The sequence below is a fragment of the Platichthys flesus genome, chromosome 4 (genome assembly GCF_949316205.1).
Source record: "Platichthys flesus chromosome 4, fPlaFle2.1, whole genome shotgun sequence".
Lineage (NCBI taxonomy): Eukaryota > Metazoa > Chordata > Actinopteri > Pleuronectiformes > Pleuronectidae > Platichthys > Platichthys flesus.
In genome coordinates, this window is record NC_084948.1 from 2,332,372 (window position 1) to 2,349,678 (window position 17,307).

Below are 17,307 nucleotides of genomic sequence, written 5' to 3' on the forward strand. Positions count from 1 at the left end.
TTAAAAAGATTGGGATTTTATTCCTGTGCAGCGGCACTGCCCCTTGTGGGCTAACCTTGAGCCAAAGATAGCCCAAGTGGAAAATATCATTATCCATACAATGTGAAACAAAAAAACACTTCATCCCAGACAGTTTGTGTATTAATTTCACAAGGTGTCACTCAGAGAAAGAAAAGCAGAGAAGAAAAGAGGCAGAGAGAAAGGGACTGAGCTCTTACACTTAACATTGCCAATGTGAGATTATTCTCTAGCAAATTTTCTTCTGAGTCTGGCACATCCAGTATAAGACCAGGGTTTCCCCCAGCACTATCTTGTTAAGGCGGCCGCCTTAACAAGACTAGGGCCCCGCCTTGACTACCAATGTATTGAAAAAAAAAAAAAAAAAAAAAAAAAGTTAAAAAAAAAAAAAAAAATGGCATTGATAATACTCAGGTAATACTGTTTACAACATTAGTCGTGCCAATAAAGTTTTTTGAGTGTAATTGAGACGGCGACATCTGGTGGTTGAATATATTGTTGCATAGTCTATCATAGTCACCTGTCAATCTACCGCCAGTGACGTGCGGTGAGGTCAGTGAGTGGGTAGGCACTGAGTTCTGAAAGCCAGATTTCTCTAAACCTATATATTGTTCAAAACAATAAACAACAAACAGGCACGCACGGCCGATTTCAAATAAGTTCCTCCCTTTCTTTCTTTCTTTCTTTCTCTCTCACTCACTCACTCACTCACACTCACAGACGGGACGTATATGAAATGTCACGACGGTGACTTCAGGTTTGCCCGTAGCCTACTGTAGTTTGGTCTAAATGATTAAACATCGCATCCATCGACTTAACGGACCCGTCCCTCACACCGAGGGCAGAATAAACGTAAGGCAACAAGTCAAACCTTCGCCGATTCAAACTACCGGTACTACTTCTATTCAACTTAAAAATAAAAGACAGCATTCATCATTATGTAGGACTACAGCATAACGGACAGATAGGACCGCCTTCTCCAACGTGGAACGCCCTCTCCGTGCCTCTCCGCGGCTCCTCGGAGAGCTTTTCGTGCAGCTCTCCTTTTTCTAACTACACGTCGAAATGGCGGAGAGCCCACGGATAGGCCTTGGCTGTGATTGGTCCGCTAACGCCAGCATTTCGGAATGGAAACTTCCTGTTCCATTCCCTACATCACAATAAACCAAAATCACAACTACGACTCTATAATTAATGTGACAAGTGTGTTAAGCCAGCGGCGTTGTCCGGCTGACGGTGGCTGGTTAGGGCATGTGTGTACGGTTACATACTGTTATAACGAACTTTCATAACGTGGCTAGCGGGCTAACCACCATGCTAACTGCGGTGGGAACAGCGCAAAAACCCGCTGACTTTAATCCCACGGCTCATGACACTCTTTCTCAAACACCGTCAGGTTAGAAGCAAACACTTTAGATCGATACTAACTAACGGTAGTAGTTAGTATCGGGTGTCCCTGCTGACTGTGTGTGGAAGCTGGGGGGAAGCTAGCTGCCTCCGTGTAGCTTCAAGCTGTTGCAGCTGTTGAATTAGCAACGCAGTTTGGAAACAAGACCGGGGAACCGCTGCGTTAAGACACGATAACATAAGCATTATGACCCGCTGGGTGTCACTTTATTCAGCAAAAACTGTCGCGTCATCAACATCCTTTTTCTGTTAGCTGCCATCGTTCACTGTGTGTGAGGAGCCGGGAGGACGTAAATAAACCAGCGTGGACTTCTTCTATATACCTCATGAGGTAGGCTTCTCTAAGCTCGACTTCAGTTGCGCCATCTACTGTTCTGGCGGTGAATTGTTTTCACAACAAAAAGGCTCGTAGAACTATAAATCAAAAAGGGTCCGTCCGCTCCGTCCGTCCGTCAGTCTGCAACGGACTCGGAGTAGCATACATTGGCCTTAAGCTGCGTAAATGTCTAGCAATATCTCGATTTTAATTGGTCCATGAATGATATGTAACGTAAAGGCTTATGTGGCATACCATTTACGTAAAAAAGGCACAAAGAATGATGCTTATTTGCGTACATGTTAAATCATACAGAATCAGGTGCGCATGCGCGAAAACTTTTTTTTTCTTGCCGTCCACAATGAATAGGCGGTTAATTTGAACGGAATCCGACATCACAAACTGTCATCTTCCGAGGCAGCTTGATTTTTCTTAAAAACCGGCTTAAACATTATTTTGTAGTGTCTGCATGTTTTCCACAACATTTGTACCTACTGTTGTTTATTTATATTGAAATAAACAGTTGTTTATTTCATTCATGCGTACTGGCATCTTTGAGCAAAATACCCCCAAAAATTTTCGCCGCGCCGCTACGCACCGCGCCAACAGCACCGCCACATGCTTACCACCTTGACTGAGACATTTACTGGGGGAAACACTGAAGACTGTTCTTAAGCTGCCCTTCCTCCATTGGAATATAATGCTCTCACGTATTTCACCCTTTTCCCGACAGAGGCTAGGGTTCTCAATCACACTGCCTCTCACAGCAAAAAGGCAAAAAAGAGAAAACAGAAAAAGACAGGGAGCAAAAGAGGGATTGTTACTGAGACAGGGAGGGAGAGATGTGTCGCTGCAAGGTGAGGACTGAAATCATGAGCCCACAAGCCAACACCAGCCCTGTTGGACGATGTATCGACTGGATAGGTGGGGGAAACGGCGAAGCGGCGCTGTGAGAAGATGGACCGGGTCCTGTTCGGGTTTAGCCTGAGGTGAATATGTTCTCGGAGACTGTCTCCAAAAATTCTCCTGACTGGTGCCGTATCATCTGTCACTGCCAGGAGAGGTGACAGCAAAAGAAAAGGTGCCCTACATGCGCTACAGCACATTGGGGATGGACGGACTCCTCTCTCCCTCTTGCTCATTCTCTCATTTTCACGCTCTCTTTCTTCCTCGCGCTCTCTCGCAGGACAGCTGTGTCTAAGTATACGACTGCTTTGGCCACAATTCCCCTCTGTCCCCTTGTTCATAAAAATTAGAGTGTTTTTCGCAGCTTTCTGCTGACACCGGCTCGGCACATAAACAGAGCCAAAATTTGTACAACAACAGTAAGCTACAGGGAAGCACTTTTTTCTCCCTCGAGGCATGCATAGAGAAGGAGGGTTGTTATCCCCTGTTTACCTGGCAGGGGGAAGTAGTACTTTACTTTATGGTAATAACCCACTGTGCTGAAATGCACAGCAATCTCATCTCATTCCAGTCGTTGCAATCGTTTTCGTTGGTGCTATCTGAAATATGGTGTTAGTTGCTCCCAGAACTGGGGAAAAGCCTGTGATGGTATGTGTTTGAGTAAAAGTCCCAAACAAAGTGTGCTGCATGTCAATAAATCAAATATGTTTTTTTTTTAACTGGGATGTTATTCAGGCTATACACCTGCAAGAAATGGGATTAGAGAACCGTGCACACACACACAGTTGTAAACAAGCTTAGCAGATGTTAAGCAGAGAGGAGGAGAAGAAACTAATGACTGATTGAGCATCACAATAAGCACAGATGGTACAGGAATACTTGACAGTGACACCAGTGAGGACGTGACACAGTGAAGCAGCGGCATCAGGAAGAGTTACAGCATCTTAAGTACCAAGTCTGATGTCCTGTAACTGTCCGGCAACAGAAGTCATGACCTAGAGAGGAAGCCTTCACTGCCCTATCCACTCTCTGGGTCAATTTGCTTGTGTCACTGTCCCTGGTCACACATCGGCAAAGAAAACAGAAGGCGCCGCTCACAGAGTCCCTGGCAGAGATCTACAACTCTTTAAAGTGCAGGAGATGCTGAGAGGGAATTAGAAGCTTTATCACTCCCGTCAGTTGCAAATTGGTCTGTCTTGATATAATTATTTTCCCTCTGTTTCCACAGGAAAAATGAGTCAGCAGGAACATTTAATCACAGTAAATTGTTACACTTGATGAGTGGCGTTTCTTTTTTCGTCCTTTCTTTTCCGGTTTGTTATGGGCTATAAATCAACATGTGGAACAGCTCAATTCAGCCCCTTACAAAATGATCTTGTTTACCGAGTCTCATTTGTTGCCGCTGTTTTTGCCGCGTGATGCCGACTTTGAGCTGTCAATTTCCACGCAACGTGTGAACAAACCGAGATCTATAATTGGAGGAGGCTGGGTTTTGCCTTTTTCCTGAGCTGTTCCTCAACAAAAGGTTACAAATCCCTCTGGGAAACTACAACACACACACACAAAGATACAAACACCCGCATGTTCATTCATTCGATGCCCTCCTTGGGACGTAGTCCAGTTTGACAGGGTCAAACTTTAAGGGGAGGTGGCGGCTGTGTCATTGACCCTGACCCTCAGAGCGGAAACAAGGCGGCTTGCCTCGGAACAGGAATGACAAATACCCACTGTCTGATTCAGCCCCGTGCGCGTCCGTATATCACACAGACACCACAGAGGGACAGCTCAGCCTGTACTTTAATCACTTCCATTGTTTTCCAGAGACAACCACCTGGTGGCAAGCTGGGGAAACAACTAATCCATCCTCACGCTGTCCACAAACAGGCTGTCAAGGAATACAAATAACAACAGGCGATACTGTCCACGGGTCCAGAGATACCAGACTTTATTCACGAGTCTGAGGCTGTTTCTCCGCTTTTCTCTAGACCGGATCCCCCGTAGTTAAGACTCAATAGGGAAGGGTTGTCAGTTCAAAACAATGTGACTCAGGAGTGAACGCTTGACTGAACTGGACTATAGGGATAGAGGGCTGTGTGTGAGTGTGTGTGCGTGTGTGTGACAATAATATCAAGCCCACAAAGGAAGTATTTAACACCCGGACAGCCACACTGACTTTCCCCTCTTTTGCGTAAAGACATAACAGAGCGCACGAGAGAGCCATATTATACACAGTTTGAAAATCACAAACAAGTAGCATGGTAGCACAGGCACAGACATCACGGCAAGAGATGGATCCAGAGACGCACTTCCCAGCCAACATGTCACACACAGCAATCAGATCAGCACGTTCAGAACGGGATGAATGAGCAACTTGAACGTGGGAAAACTCACCGTGTCCGGAGATCCACAGGAGCAGGAGGACCCACGGGATCATGACTGGGGAGTGGAGAGGGCAAAACCTACACAAAACTGTGGGCGAGCGTGAAATTGAAGTTGGCAGGCACAGACACATGCACGAGATGAGACAGTGCCCCTCTGTGCTGTTGTGGCTTGGGGGGGTTCGAGGGGGTTTAAGGATGCTACAGTCCCAAAGTGATGTCTCCTTTTACCAGTGGAGGGCTTGGAGTCTGTCTCCGGTCCTCCTCTGCCTCCTTGTCCTCTTCTTCCTCTTCTTCTTCTTCCTCTGCTTCCTCTTCTCCTCCTCCTCACTGTCTGTGTCACTCTTCGGAGTTGCCAGTGGTCGGCTCAGCCCCACACGCTGTCTTGTTGACGGGGAGCCGGTGGACTTAGTGCACCTTCGCTTGCTGCTGACTCTGGAGCGCACACAGGCTCACTGTTTCTCTTCAGCTCGCACGGTTTCCCGTCCCCCATCCATGCTCAGTCTCCTCAGCCCCTCACATACCCCCCCCCCCCCTCTCTCTCTCTCTCTCTCTCTCTCTCTCTCTCTCTCTCTCTCTCTCTCTCTCTCGCTCAACCACTCACATAGCAGACACAGTGAGGGGATAGAGCTCCTTAACTAGACTCCTCCCTCCCTCCACCCCTCTCCCTCTCTTCTCTCTCTTCTCTCTCTCTCTGGATCCCATCCTGGCTGTCTGTGTCTGAGTGTGAGGCTGGGAGGCTCTGCTCCTCACTCTGGGAACTAAAAGCTTCCATGGGAGAAACATAGGAGGGTGCCCTCCCAATTAGAATGAGAATAGGAGCGACTTGGCCTCTATAGCCACAAATAACACAGACATTCACAAAACAAAACAGTGCAGTTTTACCCCCAACTCCCTTTCAGGACCCTTGGCTCTTTTTCAGATTCTATGGGTGGCACTGAATTCTGTGCCATCCGTCAGCTGCCTTCCTTGGGAACCGATAGAGACCACATTAGTATTCAAGACCAAAGTTGTGGTATTCATTAGTTTTCAATTTTTATCAGGGGGTAAATTAGATTCATAGTCACTCACTCAGGGATCCATGATGCAAGACGCCATAAAAAGACCAAATCCACTCAGTGCTTACTAACAAGTTTTCCAGGGTTTGCCCTTTAAATGTTTAAAAAGGGTCATTTAATTGTTCCTGTTCCTGTTCCTGTTATGTTCCAGGTCCACATACAAAACAAGCAATGTTTTGTTTTGTAAAACACTTGAATTAGATTCAGCGACATTGGCTCTGGGGAAATCAACATTCGTCTTTGGAACTTCGGTCTGGAGGATCTCATCATATGCCAGTTAAGATTAAGATTAAGATGCATTTATTTGACTCAAACACATGCACAGACATGCACAGGCAAACTCATGCAGGTAGGGAAATTTAACCTCTGCTTTTGACCCATCTGTTGCAGGACACACAGAGCAGTGAGCGACCATGTACGGCGCCCGTGGAGCAGATGTTGGGGGAGTAAGGTGCCTTGCTCAGGGGCACTAGACAGGGTAGGGAGAATCCTCTTGGATTTTTGGACAGATCAGTCCAGGTTCGTCTTTTTGTTGTTTCTCCGTGGAGTCGAACCAGAGATGAACCAGAGACCTTCTCTGCCCATAGTCCATGTTTCTGCCACTAGTCCACCGCCTCTCCTCACATTAATGTTGTACCCATGTCCATGGTCCCCAGATTGTGACATTAGTGTTTATTTTTTTAAGTAACTATTAGAGAACAAAATTAACATAAATAGAGGATTTGTCCCTCTGCTTATTCTAACAGCAGGTTCACATTTGTGGCTTTTGATAAAATATTTTAACCACTTTTAAATTAATTTCACTGAAATTTGGTGTAAGACTCAAGACCTATCACTTTTATGATCCCGATTTTTTTCATCCACCCCCTTCATCATGCCAAAAATAAAATAAAAAAAAACTTATATATCCATGGCAAAATAGCTACCAAAATCTAATTTTGTGAAGAGCTAATGATAATTAGTAAATGTGAGCATGCTAGCATATATGATCAGATATTGCATACATTTACATGAGTCAGAATGAAATCCATTTGATATGACACTAATAATAATAATTGTAAATACAATTTAAATAATAATATTGTGAATTAGTCTATATTACATCCTGAATTAACTAATGTTAAGTTATTGATTTCCTGCAAGGTGACACTTAACTCTACCATCCCCAGAGTATCTAATCAAGTTATAGTAGAGAACCATGAAGAACTAATGACACATTAAGATTAAGTGCGCTCAGAGAGCACATACCTCCACCAGGGCCAATGCATTATCCTGTCATGATAAAGAAAGTGAAAAAGTTCCTGGATATGCCTGTTTATCTAGATCCACTCCATAGCTGATCATGTTCTCCTTTGTTTCATGCCTCACTGCTACACACAATTTTATGAAAATCAGTGCAGTAGTCTTTGCATAATCCTGCTATTTAACAAATTCTGATGAAAACATAACCGTCTTGGTGGAGGTACAGATGATAACAAAGATAACTTTTTTTCCTCAAACTATGAGGTGGTACAAATAAGAAACCACAGTATGCAAAACTGTTTAAAGGTTTAAAGTTTCAGATGGATATGCAAAGATGCTCCGTACAAAGATGCTACAAGCTACACAAATGTATGAACTGATAAGACACTAAGACACGTCTCCTAGGTGGGCGTGGCTTTAAGAAAAAGATAGGTTGGTAGAGCTTGGATTTGAAGAAGGTTTCCTTCGCTGGGTGGAAAGCTGCACCTTTTCTCCATTGAAGTTGAGCAGAAAGAGAGGTGGGCTCCTCTCAGAGAGTTGAGTTGAGTTGAAAGAGGAAGTGAGCTGGACAGCCTCACTTTGCCTCTCGGAGGGTTGCGTAGAAAGAGAGAAAAGAGGAAGGAGAACTAGGTCTGTTTTGGCCTGGGGACCTCATGGGGCCCAGAGTGACCAATAGTGGTTGAAACTTGTGACCCCCGTCAGTTTTCACACCTCTGGTTTGTCTCCAGAACAAAGAACATGTACTCTAGGCTTTGACTAAACATGTAGGCCGAACTGTAGTTCACAAATACCTGGTCCCAACAGTAATGATCACCATCTCCTCTCTGAGCTCCCTTTGATTATGTACAACTTTTACATTTGAAGTTTTACAAAGAACAAAGCGTTGGTTAATATTTACATAGCAGGCTAAATGTTAACTAACATCACCTTGGTATAGTTTGGTTTGAGAAGCTTATGATTTTATGTAACATGGTTAGAAACAAAAAATAGAGTAATTATATCATACATCGTGTTTTTCTTCCAAATAATAACTGACATATAAATCTGGAATGCAGGGAGATAACATGTATAGTAATGCCCACTACCTCAAGATCAAAGCTCTGATGATGACACATCGAGCGCTGCATGAGACCTGATTCTACTTCATATCAATTTAATCCATGACTTTGACCTCCTAATCTAATCAAAGGGCCAGAGGATGACAGGTGGTCTTTTCATCAGCCAAACTAACAGCTACACACAAAAACAACCCCTCTGCGGCTCAACCAGAGGATAACAAATCTGCATTTTGCCGAAGAGGGGCAAAGAATAACAATGGAGCTTATGTGCTTGAAGGTTGAGCAATGAGGGTAAATGAGGTAAACAAATGTCTATGTCTAATACCCACAATCCTATGCTATGTACAATAAACCCTTCAGCTGGATGACTTTTTTTAATATATGGAATATTTGGACACATTGGAGGATGAAGGAATGAGCTGACAATCATCTTGTTTGTTGCCCTCCACATTGAATGAGTTCTGATTCCTACAATGAAGAGTTTATATCAGACTTATTTCCAGATCTAAAAGGAAAGTAGGATGTCCATCAAAGTTAATTAAAAATGCATGTGTTTTTATAGCACGTGCACACAAAATGCATATTGATATAATTGTTGATAAAATGGATCTCAATGCAGTAATTCATAATCTCGACTGAGAAATTAATAAAAAAAGAAAATTGCAAAAAAAGTGGTTCAGGTTAAAAAACGAACAAACAACAATGCAATATCATGTTTTGTATTATATAGCCCTGACATGGGTGGAGGGGAGACATTTCAAGATGTGAGGTCTACTAAAGGGATCATACGCTGTTAAAGCCACAGTGCACCCACAGGGGGCATAATCTTAAATGACTTTGGAGACGGGACTCTTCTTCGCAGCCTTTAAGAGTCTCCTTATGCCACAGACCATAATCCACAGTCAAGAGGACATGCTCAAAAGAAAGGGAAAGTAAGCTAAAACAAAATGAAGATATACCATTTATTGGTCAAAGCTGCCTGTGATTCTCCCACGCTATTATATGCAGACCTTCTATGCTAAAGTGCAATATTGTAAAAGTTGAAAGGCTATCCTGTGTTAAACTAATAATTGATCTTACAAACTTTATATGTGTTTCTTATGTATTCATGAGAAAAGCTGCAATTGCAAGGATGCCCTCTTCTCATATCAATGATATGTGTTTGTGTTCTGATGAATTAGCCTCTGTGGCAACGACCAACATTCTGGAGCTTCTGGTAAAGATAATAAACATCGGAGCCACAAGTTGAACATTTCTCCACAAAAAACACGAACAACGATGTCAGTGTTTGAGGGCCAGACGGAATTTTTGTCAAACTCTTTTAACAGCTATCTGCATATACAATGATTAAAAATTAATACAGGAAGGCTTCCCAGTTCCAGATCCTTTACTTCGTCCACAGAGTCTGTATAGTCACATGCAGAATCCGTTTAAATAGAGATTAGTATTTTAGAATTGGATATTGCTCAATTTTGAGGTTTGCATGAATCACAATTCAATCACCACATTTTGGTATTCAACCAATTACCTCAGCTGATCTCATCTGGTTTGAAAATAAGTGATTCACCCTTCTCACCACATTCACTATCCCCTTTTTGAAAATGGAGACTTATTCCACAACTGACATTGCTGCAAAAGAGTTATTGACATAAATATTTCATTTCAATCAAATAATCAATGGACAACAGACCCTTGGTAAAAACGTTTCCTTTAAACGTGTCATTTTGTGGTGTTTGTGATTGTGTTGTGTAGTTTGTGGCTGTGTTCTTCCCCTTCCCTTCTGTGTTCCCCTGTGTGTTGTTTGTGGCTGGCTGGTGGCTGCAGCAGGACGAGGCACACCTGCATCCAATCCTCCTAATCATCCTCCTCCATTTAAGCCTGGCCGTCTCAGCACTTCGACGCCAGATTATTCCGTCCAATAAGGTAGCAAGGGATGAGCAGGAAACTCTCGACTTTGTTTTTTGGATGCAAGCTAACCTTGTTACTTTCTTCACACAGGACCCTCGTGTGCCTCGTCGCTCGGCTCTTCATCCTCCACGTTGCCAGGATCTACAAGCCAGCCAGCACCCTGCTACTCCTGCCTTTCTTTTCCTCGCCAGCTAAATAAACTCTGTTCTTTATACATCTACTAACCACTCCTTGTCTGCATTGGGGTCCGAAACCTTCACTTCGACGTAACACATTTTCTTCCTTGTCAAACTTTTCTTCAGAAGCAACCAATGCTGACTTGAGGTAATTTATCAGATTTCTTTCAGCGCACACTTTGTGACCTTTATTTATTTTTTTATTTATTAAAGCACTTCTGGAGACTCGTTAACAGACTTTGAAGTGTAAAATTGTTGCTCGCCTTTAAGGGTTTCATGACCAACCCAATAATGCACAGTCTGCCAGAAATCCCATTTCTATAGAGCTAAACTGCAACAGCAAATATGTTTTCGAGGGAAAGTATTTGGCAGGTGTACAATGCACTGGAGTGTCCCACCAGAGACCGGGGTTTATTGTTGAGATGATAAGCGCACTTCAGTTAAGGTCTAGGTTAGATCATGGATTTGGTTAAATGTAAGAAACCACATTGTGCCTGAAGCCAATGTGAACTAATTCCCTAATCTTCTGTCTGTCTGCTGGACGACATAGGATTTTCAAATCACAAGTCATTTAAAATTTGTGTGAGAACAGATTTTCTATCTTTTAATTGTGAGAACACACTAAATAACCCATTGGCGTTGAGGACCACATCCTTCTGACTGACGATTCCAGAGAATCGCAGAAATTCCCATGATCCAACCTGATCAAATTTATGAGGAAGACTGCCGGCATTGTCAGGTGGTTGCACTTGATTGTGTAAAGTTTGTCCCCAAGTGTCTTCTGTCTATCTGGTACAGGAAACAGGCAACCATGTCTTGGGTGACACTTCCCAGTCAGCTCACTCCTATTGGCAAAGCAGGTTTCTACGTACTTATTAATCAGCCGTGCTTAATATTTATGATTGGAAATTTCAGATTCAGTTGGTGACATTAAGATTATGTCTGAAAACCCCTCACAAGAATGGATAACCTGTTCCGTTTCTTCTAATCAATGCTGTATTTCCTTCCCCTTGTTGATTGTTAAGGACAGAGGACATCACACCTTGGTAAACCCTAAGACAAAATGTGATTTGTGAATATTTGCTAAACACATCAAATTAGATTCATTGATATAAATTGAATAAGATCAAGACTCAAATTGGCATCACTGATGGTAAGGAGCTCACTAGGGACAAATAAAGTGTTTAAAAGTGCTATAGTTACTGCAAGTGGATATAACACTGAAAAACTTGTCATCTACTAATGCGTATCAACATATTTACGAGCTAAATACATAATTAAACCTATCATTACATTTTAATATGGTTTAAATTATGTTTGCATTTGCTAGATTTCAAGAAATGCAATTTCTAGGAGACACCATTCAAACCTACTGATTCAAGGAAAGTAATTGTTGGTGAAAAACTGAGAAGAAAATGAGACTTTAAGCCAATGGTAGAATGCACTATTCAAATATCCATCCAATTACACCCCAATATCATTTTTTTTTAAGCTTGACTGTGGCACAACACTGCAACTTTATAAACGTGCATCTGAAGCCGTCCAACCCGGCCTTATCATTTAATGCAGTGTAATGTGAATGCTAGTGTAGGTTGTAACACCGGGATAATGGACTTTTTCTTTTTTTTTTCTCTTTTCTGTAAGTCTGACTTCCAAGACACAGGATTATTCAGGGAGGCAAGCAGTTTCTTTTCAAGTGAGAAATGGCAAATCTTATTTATCCAGTCGTTTCTCAAGCCTTCATCTCAAAGCTTGAGGAGCACGTCTTGCACTACGCAGCAAAACAGCAGCCCTTTACTAATTAAATTAATTTGGTTGGCTTACAAAGTGACCTTTGAAACCCGAAGGCTTTAAAATCCCCTCAACATATTGGGAAGCATCCAAAACTAAGTGCAGAAAACAAAATCCAATTCAGTAGACAAAAGTATCTCTTTATGGCACAGTATTTTGTATTTTATTGTTGGTGGGAAATTGAATACTTGCATGGATAAAAATAAACAAACTTTAATAATTAATACATTTAAGACATGAATTGTAACTTTTGAAACAATATGATAGCCCTGGGGAAAAGGGAACCCAAGATGTGTTGCTTTCCTTCTTCCTTCATTTCCAGCCATGAAATGGCAGCCTCCTCCCGGTCGCTACAGTAGATGAAATGCACTGTCTGATTCTCAAATAGTGACACATTAAGATGATGGACAGACACTCTGTGTTTGAGCTAAATAGAAAGTGACATATCTGTTTATTTCTCTTGGGCCTGCATTTCCGCCGTTGAGGCACCGAAAGGTCTGTAACGCTGCTATCTGCGGACGAGCCTGTGTGTGTGTGTGTGTTACCATCAATTTGTATTTTGAAATTAGCAAATCAGCCAGTTGTCTTTCAAGGAAGGACACCCTCTCAATCTTTGTCAGTCAAATTATTCCCCAGAGATGCCCCATCTCCAGGCCCTGATGCGTCAGATTCTCATTCTAATCAAGTCTGCAAAGTGGCACAGTAGAGGGCCTAAATGAATGGAATTAAACAGTATGGCAAGGTGTTGGAAGGAAGCTGGAAGAATGACATCTCATTTCATCCAGAGCAACTTTTTTTTTAAGACAAGGACAAAGAAGCTGGAAGCTGAAGGCGAACGGTTCAGTTGTAGAATCAAATGGAAAACAATAGAGGAATAGACAATAGAAATGCTGTAGATAGCCCAGCATTTTTTGTCAATTGTTTAATTACGGTATAGCACCAAATCATAAATCCTCATGCTCTTTACTTATAGACCTGAGACTTGAGCCGCTAATGCCAGTTTATCCATTCATCCATTCATTATCTTTACTGCTTTCCCATGTATTACAGGGCTAAGATACAGAAACACACAACCATTTGTACAGTTTAAAGCCTCTTATTAACCTTAAGGCAGTCTGTTTGTCTTTGGACTTTCAGAGACTAGACAAACATTCAAACTTCACCTCGGCAAACATGGGACTCAAACCAGTTACTTGAGGCGACAGTGTTTACCACTGCGCTGCCATGCTGTCCAGTTTAGACTGAGAAAAGACAAGTAGTCAAGACTGCAGGCATCACTTTCAGCTGCCTCGTACTCCTTCATTTGAAAGCTTTGTCCTTACTGATGTCTCACCTACATGCAAGCTCACTCGCCCTCCCCGGGACAGACTGCTGACTTCGCTGATGTGAACTTAAAATGTAATTATACTCTGAAATGAAGTGAAATACAAGCTGCACAGGAAAAGCTAAAGAGGACAACTTGGTTCAAGAGGAATAATGACTAAAGACGCCATGGCTGCAAACCTCCCCCCGCAATTAATTGATATTACATATGTTTGCTGAATAATACAACATGTGTAGTGTACTGAAAATCCCACGCAGTGGGAAAACATTTGCAAAGATGTCAAGTTGTTCATGTAAACTGAGAGAACATTGTTTCTAAAACATATCCAGAGCCTGTTTGAGCTCGGAGCTCCTCTCTGACTCAGTCAATTTCACTCTGCTACAGGGCGGCTGGGGCATTTGACTCCCTCATTTGAATTTCGTCTTCATTGCACCATGGAAATAAGGTTTTTTTAACACAGTATGCAAAACAGCCAGTATGGATTTTTTTTCCATGCTCATTTGGAGATAGGTAAAGAGCAAAGGTCAGCAATGTGCACCTTAAGAAAGATTGCCAGGGATCACAGGTCTTTGCATAAGTCAAGATGGATTCCCTTCTTGATCGGGAATTGGGGGCATGTTGTTTTACATCTGACAGATCGACCGTTAACATCTTCTTTGCATGCATTACTTCTTCTGCGTCTGTTCCCAGCCAGAGTGTGTGGTAAATAAAAGCAATATGTTGCTCTATGGATTCACCCTCAGGAAAGAAGGCGGACTCTCCATATGTCTACAAAAGAGAAGTGAACACATCAGCTAAAGGGAAACAAACAACAATGTGTGTTTGTTAACATACTTGGTCGAGCAGCGTAACTTTATGGAAAATAAATTTGAATTGATTGTAATCATGTTTACTTAAGCCTTTACATTTGATTCTAAATTATTTCCTCTAAAGGTCTGACTCAAACATACAGTATGTATTTATTTTTCTTTAATAGAGGCATGTGTGGTGCTTTAGGGTATATCTCTAGGCGAAGCATCCCAGCAGAGGCTACAATCTGGGGAGTTAGGAGAGCATAAACATCAAAAACACACAAAATGCTGATGTTGTGCAGAAAAGAAAATGACAAAATACGCTGATTCAGCCCATTATTAGTCTCCACTAATAATATTCAGTTGTAAGTGTTTTGCCAGTGGTCTTAATTGAAAATTCAGAGTCTCCACATCCCTCTTTCCCAAAGCCAAGCCTTTAACATCATAAAGAGGGGTCCTCAGATGTTTCATTCTCCGGAGATAAACAACCCCACGAGTTAATCCAGATCCTCACTGATAATACTGCACTGGCCTGGTAAATCATTGTATCACTTATTGATTCATGACAATAGCTTGCCCTGTATCAGTACAAAAAACTATGTTATTTGATACAATATTTTTCTTTTGCCATTCTGCTTTGTGGTAGTGCTGTTTCTTATAATCTTGAGCAGTCCTTTCCTGGACCATTACAATAGGAACTTCAATGGTTAATGTAATGTTCATCTCTCTACATATTTTTCTTCTGTTATAAATGTCCTTTTGTCTCTTTCATACTTACAAATAACCTGTATTGAACAGTGTACTATTTTATTTTGTTATATTTTGTTTGATTTACCATTTCAACATATATATGTGTATAATTGTAATGTAAATATGTAATTTTGTGAAATTGATTGCACTTATCTTGTATTTTATGTATATTATACAATAATGTTGATATAACTATTAGTGTAGGTTTGTATTTAATCATGGGGTGCATTTTAGGTTACATAATATATATTACATTACATTACATTACATTTCATTTAGCTGACGCTTTTATCCAAAGCGACTTACAATAAGTGCATTCAAACCCGAGGGTACATACCAAGGACGACAAGAATCAGGAAAATACAATTTCTTCAAATAAAGCAAAACTACAAAGTGCTATAAGTAAGTGCCATTTAAGTGCTAGTAAAGTGCTAGTTTCAAAAAGTTGTTAGTGTTTTTTTTTTTTTCATTCAAGGTAACGTCGGAAGAGGTATGTTTTTAGTTTTCGGCGGAAGATGTGTAGACTTTCTGATGTCCGGATGTCAATGGGGAGCTCATTCCACCATTTAGGAGCCAGGACGGAAAACAGTCGTGTTTTTGATGATTGTTTAGCTCGCAGTGAGGGAGCAACGAGCTGATTGGCCGAAGCAGAGCGGAGTGAACGGGGTGGGGTGTAACGTTTGACCATGTCCTGGATGTAGACTGGACCGGATCCGTTCACAGCATGGTACGCAAGTACTAGTGTTTTGAACCGGATGCGAGCAGCCACTGGTAACCAGTGAAGGGAGCGGAGGAGAGGAGTAGTGTGAGTGAATTTAGGTTGGTTAAAAACCAGTCGAGCTGCTGCATTCTGGATGAGCTGCAAAGGTCGGATGGCAGTAGCAGGTAGACCTGCCAGGAGCGAGTTACAGTAATCTAGACGTGAGATGATCAAAGCCTGGACCAGAACCTGCACCGCCTTCTGAGTGAGAAGGGGGCGTATTCTCCTGATGTTGTACAGCATGAATCTACAGGACCGTGTTGTTGCAGAAATGTTGGCAGTAAGGGAGAGTTGGCTGTCGAGTGTTACGCCCAGGTTCCTAGCCGTCGGAGTGGGGGTTAACACAGAGTTGTCAAAGTTAATAGTTAAAAAAAAATATTAAAAAAATACCCATAATGTCAGCTTTTTCGATATGACATTTCGACTGCAAAGTTGAAGCGTGGCGTTCTCTAAATCAAGTTAGTACAACAATCCAGCTCCAAACTTCACACCAGCTGGTGTTCAGGGGGGCGTCTGGGCTCAGTAGTTTGCTCAATAATGTGAGGAATTCAGCAGCTCTTGCTGTTGCCAATCAACACCATTCACCCAAGATCATTGCAGATGTGCACACCTCACAGAGACTCCAACAAAACGTTCACACTATAATTGCTCGCCGGCGCATACAGCCAAAGCAATACATTACACTCCATTGTGTACAAAACACATGCTTGTACGTATACATTTTCTCAGTTGTGACTTTTCTTTCCTCTGGGTGCAGGTTATGCACCTGCACACTTGGCAAACAATGAAACACAGACATGCAACAGTATACAATCAATCAATCAATCAATCAAATTTGTATAGCCCATATTCACAAATTACAATTCATCTCATAGGGCTTTAACAGGGTGTGACATCCTCTGTCCTTAACCCTCAGCAAGAGTAAGGAAAAACTACTAAAAACCCTTTTAACAGGGTAAAAAAACGTAGAAACCTCAGAGAGAGCCACATGTGAGGGATCCCTCTCCCAGGACGGACAGAAGTGCAATAGATGCCACGTGCAGGAAAACATCATCAAGATTAAAGTCTTCAAGATTAAAGATTAAAGTCTCTAGCAGCATTTGATGAGGGCAAGCATCCCGAAGGACAACCCCAACATGACATGCCAAGCAGTCCCGCTGCAATCACAGTCCATGGTCAGCAACCAGCAGGACCACGATCCACCATCCAGACCAGAACGCCACTCCAGTCCTCAGTCACCGTCCACCATCACCCACCACGAGCCGCCGCCGCGGTCCTGGTCCAATGCCTGTACCCGATGCCAGCGTGCACAGAGTCCGCCACCACCACCACGATCAGCCCACACGACACAGAATCCGCCACACTGGATCCACCACCGCGACCCCCGGTGCACGATCAACAAACCGCAATCCATGGTGCGGCCA

General features: G+C 42.5%; 1 protein-coding gene across 1 annotated transcript in view; it reads right to left on the minus strand.

Moving 5' to 3' along the window:
- The window catches only part of kirrel3b (kirre like nephrin family adhesion molecule 3b), a 166,070-nt gene extending 160,595 nt beyond the window's left edge, over positions 1-5,475 (minus strand). The window contains exon 1 of the mRNA XM_062386827.1: positions 5,039-5,475. Coding sequence (XP_062242811.1) covers positions 5,039-5,159 — 121 coding nt within the window. The 5' untranslated portion in view covers positions 5,160-5,475. The remainder of the gene's footprint in view (positions 1-5,038) is intronic.
- Positions 5,476-17,307: the final 11,832 nt, after the last annotated feature.